General features: G+C 48.1%; 2 protein-coding genes across 2 annotated transcripts; both read right to left on the bottom strand.

The window, feature by feature from the left end:
- Positions 1-2533: 2533 nt before the first annotated feature.
- LOC128278624 (neuronal acetylcholine receptor subunit beta-3) lies at positions 2534-4744 on the bottom strand. Its single transcript, XM_053017355.1, has 7 exons — positions 4651-4744; positions 4351-4551; positions 3470-4272; positions 3230-3398; positions 3014-3154; positions 2723-2889; positions 2534-2650 (listed from the first exon to the last, which is right to left on the bottom strand). The coding sequence occupies exons 1-7, from the start codon at positions 4742-4744 to the stop codon at positions 2534-2536; spliced, it is 1692 nt and encodes a 563-aa protein (XP_052873315.1).
- A 442-nt stretch (positions 4745-5186) lies between these two features.
- On the bottom strand, positions 5187-7308 carry LOC128267809 (probable tyrosyl-DNA phosphodiesterase). Its single transcript, XM_053004734.1, has 5 exons — positions 7275-7308; positions 7131-7211; positions 6033-7062; positions 5380-5965; positions 5187-5315 (listed from the first exon to the last, which is right to left on the bottom strand). Exons 1-5 carry the CDS (start codon positions 7306-7308, stop codon positions 5187-5189), a joined length of 1860 nt encoding a protein of 619 aa, XP_052860694.1.
- Between the last annotated feature and the right edge of the window lie 37 nt (positions 7309-7345).

The raw sequence follows: 7345 nt of genomic DNA, 5'->3' as shown, positions 1-7345 counted from the left end.
GAGGCAGAGAGAGAAAGAGAGAGTATGAGAGGCCAGAGATTGAAAGAGAGAGCAAGCACGGATCGCGGATGATGCGATCGTATGCTCGATAGATCGAACGAAGAGTCGATGAACATACCACGTGGGTCAATGAGTAGTAAAGTCGCATAATAATAATTAACTATTGCCAACTGTTAAACCTTTAAAATATACCTACCATGCTGATAAAACAATTAGAGGCTTGTTACTGTTGGCATTGCTACTTATTGACCCACGTATTGAAATGAGGAATGGCCTACCAAACTGCGATTTTCGATTATTGTACCGTGTTAGGCTCGAAAAAAACATGGCCGCAAAGAAAATGTGAAGTCATCGATCATACAGATTCAATCCTGACCGTAAGGCACATCCAATTTCAGTCAACCTTCCACGCGCCGAACATGACCTTCAGTTTTGGGCGAATTTCAATGGCTAGGCCTTCGTAGGCCTGGGGGATATTAGCACCTTCGTAAGCTGGTTAGAGCCACCAAACGCATCCTCAAACATGTGGCTCAAGTTCAGCGTTGTTTATAAGTTTGGGGGCTCAGCTGGGATTTCTTGAATTTTGTGATAATCACGAACGTCCACACCTGTCGCTACGCGTACCTTTGGCGATGATTTTGCCATTTTGTAGCTCCCCACAGCATCGTGAGCTGTCGTTCAAAGTATACACCTTGCATGTCGTATGTCGTGGCCGTAAGGCATGCGGACCTCATGCAACGGACTGAAATTGATAGCGGCGGCGTGCATTTTCACCATAATGGCCACCCTCTGTTTCCGGTTCCGACAGATACTATTACTACTCCCCCGCCGGGGGTGTCATGTGATCGATGGCATGAAAAACGGTTTGGAAGCTGGTACTTTTCCGACGGCCGCTTCATCGGCCACCTTTCGACGTGACAAACGAAGCAGAAAAGTGGGAAAAGTCCTTCGTTCGCCAACGGTCAATGAACGGTGGTGATCTAAAGTGATGGCATCGCTTTTCATGCAAACACCGGACACTTAGGATTGTATGATCCGCGGGTAAGGTGTGCGAAGAATCGGAAGAATTATTCAGCTAAAAAAAGTGAACGGACAAATGAATGAGTACTGCTCCCGGCATTCATCGCTCCGCCCCGGTTGGGCGGGAAGATTCCGAACCGAAAGCCCGACCGAGAGATTTTGTCAAGAAATTGGTTCCTTCTGGCTGTTTAATCTTAAAATCGGCGCTACGGCTACAGTTCTGTAGCCCAACAAATTACTGACTATAGCTACAGCAATTTGGAGGCCACGCCATATGCTTCAAGGTTCTGGGGCGCTGGACCAAGCTGGTGCTGTTTCCGATCCGAACGACCTTCAATGAAGGTCTACCATTGGGCAACCTTCCACCGGCCCAGGACAGGTTTTCGAAGCAATTGCCCGTTGCTGGACTTTCTTACCTCGTTCCAATACAACTCACCGCGCAGCGCTGCACGTTCCGTTGGTTTCTATTCACGTTGATTCACTGTGGACATCTCACTTTCGTTTAGGCTGGTCGGTAATTCAAGAACTGAAGATGATTCCGAAACCGGTTCCGCCGGCGACCACTACGAGATGGAACCAGCAGCACTGAGCGTGATCATGATCGCCACACGTAGCTTCGATCGTGTTTACAATTCTATCATAGTGGTTAAGGGACGTTCGTGATTAAATCACGACTTAATACGTTCGATCGAATTGCATTGGCATAGCTGACGATCAGGTTGCTCACGTGTCGTAGTCGTACTGTATTTCCCAAACGAGAAAACGAGCGATGTCAGGCACATCAAACTTATTAGAAGATACACAAGAACACAGGAACTCGGATGTCAAGAAGCTAAACTAGCGGATAGAAAATTAACGTTATCTTTCTTCCAATTAAAAACTTGTGGCATGATTTTCAGGATGATACTGCATGTTGGTTGCTCGATCACACTGATTTTGTCCGATGACTTTAAATGGTTCTGCTTAGCTAATAAGTATCATCGCCAGTAACCAAAGGTGATATTAAACGTAATATCGTGATTGGATCCTAGCGTTTATATTATACGCTGATGGACCACCGGGATGATTCGTCGAAAGCGATCGACGTCGGTGTATGACGCAAGCCCGTCGATTCGTGGTATTTGTTGGCAACGCGCAACTTGTAGCTATTTCAATAGGTTAGCAGCTTTAAGTTCTAGGTTCTGGTTGAATTAGAATTTTAAATTCAAAGCTGAATAGCTAATCAGAATTGATACTGAAACTCCAAAACTCGAAACTATTTTGTGAAACCGGTGTCAGTAATATGCAAAAAGTGTTGTTTATTTCTCATTTCAATTCATCACAAGCCTATTTTTAAAGAACCCTTAATCCTTTTGTTTGTTGCGCACATAGTTCATACACGGATTTCGGTTTCATTGCTATACTTTCCCTTAAATTGAACTTGAAAATTCGAATAATTATAGCTTATGTTTTAATGCTGTCCGTTAGTAGCTAAAGCTCCATTGGTAAGGCACTCGGGACGCTTTTCGGATTATTACGGCTTAACATACCCCACGCAAAAAACGACCATCACGACGAGCATCATGATCCTGTTTAGAACGTACGTGACTTCATCCCACAGCACGTTCTTGTGCTCCAGTGTGCTGTAGTTCTGCCAAGTACCGCAGGAAAACAGATTTTGGGTAATTTGTTCAGAAAGATGAGCAGTCGTTGCCTAACTTACGCTACGCTGATCCATGGCGAGTATGTACCGCAGGGCGGGAAAATTGATGGCACGGTTCAGCCACGATTGTGGAGCTATGGTGGCGCGAGTCCTCTTGAGCCACAGGTCTACCACGTAAAGGATCAGCGAAATCGAGTAGAAAACCAGCGACCATCGGAAAAAGGTATCTGCAAGAAGAAAAGTGGAACGGCGTCGTTTGAGGCATTGGAACCGAATCGAATATCTCATTGCATCGTGTTATGCAACACGCGAAAAGTGAAGCAAAAAGCGCTTGAAACACTGAATTGTTACATATTTTCGGCACTCCACAGCGCGGCACGATGACGGAGAGGCTAAGGAACGACTTCACTAGTACGACCAGCCCGAGCGTGTTTAGCAGCACCCGTGTTCGGCCATCCATGAGGAACGAAACCGAAATCAACAGATTGGACACTGCGAAACGACAACAGAGAAGGTAAGCGGTGGGGACTAGGTTGACGCAGCCAACGACCGATCGGGGCTACCAACCAAAGTATGACGGATATATGGCCACCGAATGTATGTCACTTTTTCGGCTCATCTCAATGTGCAGCTCGAGCGCCGGTACTAGTCCGTACGGGGTGTCGGTCTGCTCGTACTCGTGTTTGACGATCTGCGTCAACGACCATTCCGATTGTTCGAACTCAATTTCGAATCCCTGCAAAAAGCATGGACACGAAAGATGTGAATTAGAGCGTCCACACTTGTCTGCCACCACCGGCAACCTACCATGGCGGAGTTAGTCAAACGGATGGGCACGGTACGATTGTAGGTCACTGCAAAGAGCCGCACGTGGCAAGCGTTGCTGTCGTAGGGCCAACGGTAGTTGTTGCTTAGGGAGCAGTAGTTGTACCATATGAACTCGTCAATCTCGGCCACCACCGTGCCGTCGAAGCGTACGTAGCACGTGCTAAAGTGCCCAGAGAATAGGCTTCCCTCGAAGCTGGGCATCCAGAGCACATCACAAACCTCAGCGATGATCAGTTTATTCTCGTAGTCGGTCGAGTTCCAGCTATATCGCGGGTCACGCCAACTAAACCGCACCATGCCCGATAGTTCCATCACGTCCGTCATCTGATCGTAGACAAATTCTTCGACGTAGAGCGTGGAAATGTTGACGCCCGAGAACTGTTCCGGCGGATCCGTCCACCGAGGATGCTCACGGAGTGCCCGATGCAAGCGCTCGGAAGCCGTCGGCACGTACTCCAGTTCGCTACCATCGATCGCCGTACTGTTTGCCGGTCCCGGCAACGGGCAATCGTAGAACCACTTGGCCAGCGCCGTTCCCCAGCTCGAGAAGCTCACATACTGTACCCTGTTTCCGCTTGCCATCGCCGGCACGAGCGTTTCCATGAACGGTTCGCCCGTCAGATTGCCGGCAAAGACCTTTATCTCGCCCGTCTCACTGATACGTATGCGCACCGGAAGTGGTTCAATCGGAGACAGCAAACCCGACCGGGGCTTCGATTTCACCGCAGCACCCTTGGAGCCCAAGCGGATGGTCGAGAATGTGTTGCTGCCACCTCCGAGCACTGCGAAGATTAATTGACCGGCAAATGGTGTGAAAAAAGGACTCTTCAAGTTCAACTACCACCTAAATAATGGGTTACCGATTTCCAGCGAATTGTTGGTAGTTTTCGTCTCCTGGCTGAACAGGATGTGGCCATCGCGAGGGGCCATCACGTATACCAACAGATCGACGTAAAACACGGTGTCCTGTAACGTGCGATGATGGTCTAGCTCGTGGAGCCTAAAGAACGTGCGGTAGTTGTAGCCGCTGATAGCGTTGTACTGCTTGCATTTGTGCAATTCTGCATGCAACGGTCGAGACGAGACGAGAAACGATAAACTTGTGAATTTCTCTACCACTCCGGATGCAGTTGTAGGTCGCTAGCAACAACCGTACGCACCATCGAATGTCACGTTGTACTTCGTGTCGGCGTGGCAAAGTGTGGCGATCAGTAGGATCAGTGTTCCCGTTCTTATTGCACTTGCCACCGTCATACTTATCCGTAAATAGCTGGGGTCAATAATATAAGACTAGCGAGTTTTAGTTGCTACACTGATCTTTTCAATCGCTTGTTTGCTGAAATGACGAGCCGAACGTATTTTGCCTACCGAACCGCTACAGTTCCGAAGATATACTCTCGCGTAAGTGACTTATGATTTTTGATAAGCATTTTCTTCCCATCAAATGGAAGCAGTGGGCGGGAAGGGCGGCGGCTGTTTGTAAATTATGCTCTTTTGCTTCCCATTTCTTCTTCGTTATGAATCGTAACGAAATTTTTCAAATTTGAAATATTTCAACGATACATTTTCTTAGTTATGCCAGCGAAGAATGGCATTGTTATCTTACGGACAAGAATAGGTTTTTTTATTGGGTGGTAGTTTACAGTTTAAAAGAGAAACAAATCGTAAAAAATGCGTATTAAAATGCTGCTGATGCTCACTGGCTTAGATAATCCATGAAAAACGGCGTATCTTCTGGCGCATACGGAATGATCGGCACGTCGTAGGGCATCGGGAACTGTGGATGTTTCTTCTCCGCTTCCATTGGAAAAAAGTTTTCATCCAGCTGTAGAGTAAAGGTTTGCATTTTAGACCCAGTACTGATCAATACACGTTATCTTACAACTTACCAATAGTCTCGGTAAAAACAATACACCGGCTTCGTAGCTATTGATACGTAGGGGCTTTTCAAATCGTCCAGTTTTGTTGTACACACCCCAAGCGGACTTGGAAAAGTTCGCCGACGTCAGCAGAAACCAGTACAGCCCCCGGTGTGACCAACGACAGTAGGTTTTAATGTGTGGCATGGCTTTGTTCCGGTGCCGCGATCGGCAGCACCACTGGTATAGGTAGCCCTTGAGCCACTCCTGTTTGACATGGGAGCTTCGAACGTACGGCAAGCATCCGCCACCGAGCAGACCATCGTGGCTCTGCCGTACGTTCGAGTAGCTAGGAAAAATCATTCGGAAACCGGGCATCCGCCGTATTCCGACCGGGGCGCTGTCCTTCCGAAAGCTAGCCATGATTTCCCCGAGCACCCACGATTCTGGCGAAGGACCCAAGCTACCGATGCTAGAGCTTTGCGCCACCAGCGGGCAGCTGTCGTCAACCGGGGCGGCATGTTTCGTTAGCAAATACCCCAACCTGGGATGTCCCCAGAGCGGGCCTTTCGGGGTGTTGACGTGCCCTCCGGGTACCGATGCCACCAAGCAAACTCTGAAAAAAAAAAGAATAATTTTAAAGAGAGTAATTTAGATAGAACCATGCGTTGACAATCGTTTACTTCACATCCGAGAAATCCGTTTTCCTTATCCGTGCCATCCACTGCTGTAGTTGGGGCAGTTTGTAAGCTTCCAAGTATGCGAGCAAATTGGCCCGGAAGTCGGTTACACTTTCACCGTACGCGGTGTCTGCATTTTCGGGCACCGCAGGCAACCGTGGGCTAATCCATAGTCCTTGCGTACGATTGTGCCAATCGTCCTCGTAGAGATTTGCTGTCGAAATTACGATGCGCAACGAACCGTCCCGATATCCGTACAGTCCCATCTTTGTATGGTGCACTCCGAACGGCGTCTTAAGTTCCACTTTCAATGCCGTAACGTTTGGTTTTTTTTTCGACACCAGCTTCAGTTCGGGCGTTTCATCGCCATAAAGAATCAGTAGAGGGACGTTTTCGTAGCCAGCAAAGTAGTAGTGTGCCAACAGCCAGCCAATGTCAACCATAAAGTTCATTTGCACCGACGATTCAAGCTGGCCAAGACTGGAATCGAGCAGCTCCTGAAACGTTACCGATAAAGGCTCCGAGTGTGTTGGCTTCGAATCGGTGATGGTAGTGAGGAAAAAGTTGTACGGAGCCGCGGCAGCCAGCTTCTCGGCCATGCGCCCACTGGGAGCTACCACCGGAAAGTATGCGTTTATGTCACGAGGCAGCGACCGTTGCAATGAGATTCCGGTGTCGGAAGCGGCCGGAGGTGCATCTTTTGTCTGATCCACCACTGTTGATGACTCCTTCCGAGCGGCTTGCATTTTGGCCCGTCTCTCAGCAAACAGACTTTCGACTGGGTTCTTGCTCTCCGTGACGATGGGTGCAGAAGAGACGGTGATATCTGCGCGTGGCTTTGACGACGACGCCAGCGGTGCGCTGGTATGCTCCAACTTGGTTTGTTTTGTAGGGTTTTTTGTATCTTCCTTGAGGTGTGGAAACAGGTTCGATACGATTCGTACCTGTTCTTCGAACACGCTTTTGTTAATATTTAACGAATCGGGAACCGTAACCGTCGCAATAGAGGATGCTTTTGCTAGGACACTTTCAACTAAAAAGACACAGGAATACAGTTTCCCTCATAATCAACTCGGGACACTTTCGCAAAACCAAACTTACTGTGAGGATGGGAGTATTCCTTGAAGTGAACCGGATTAACACGATAGCAATCACTTCCGTATTGGCAGATTTTGAGCGGTGCTGTAGAACAATTAAGCGGAATGAGATCGCTGTGCGCAGGACACTGTTTGCCAATTTATTTACCATTTGAATCCATTTTTCTTTTGCTATTTTCCATAGTCGAACACCAACAACGAACACAATTTTCCTCTGCC

Source organism: Anopheles cruzii, chromosome 2 (genome assembly GCF_943734635.1).
Source record: "Anopheles cruzii chromosome 2, idAnoCruzAS_RS32_06, whole genome shotgun sequence".
Lineage (NCBI taxonomy): Eukaryota > Metazoa > Arthropoda > Insecta > Diptera > Culicidae > Anopheles > Anopheles cruzii.
This window is presented reverse-complemented; position numbering and strand designations above follow the sequence as displayed.

Bases quoted from the DNA above. Each gene is read 5' to 3' on its own strand.
- LOC128267809 (XM_053004734.1), bottom strand. From the start codon at position 7,308: ATGGAAAATAGCAAAAGAAAAATGGATTCAAATG. The intron at 7,063-7,130 runs GTAAGTTTGGTT...GTGTCTTTTTAG, and splicing joins GGAATACTCCCATCCTCACA to TTGAAAGTGTCCTAGCAAAA. The intron at 5,316-5,379 runs GTAAGTTGTAAG...TTTACTCTACAG, and splicing joins TGTTTTTACCGAGACTATTG to CTGGATGAAAACTTTTTTCC.
- LOC128278624 (XM_053017355.1), bottom strand. From the start codon at position 4,744: ATGACGGTGGCAAGTGCAATAAGAACGGGAACACTGATCCTACTGATC. The intron at 3,399-3,469 runs GTAGGTTGCCGG...TGCTTTTTGCAG, and splicing joins GTTTGACTAACTCCGCCATG to GGATTCGAAATTGAGTTCGA. The intron at 2,890-3,013 runs GTAACAATTCAG...TTCTTCTTGCAG, and splicing joins CTGTGGAGTGCCGAAAATAT to ATACCTTTTTCCGATGGTCG.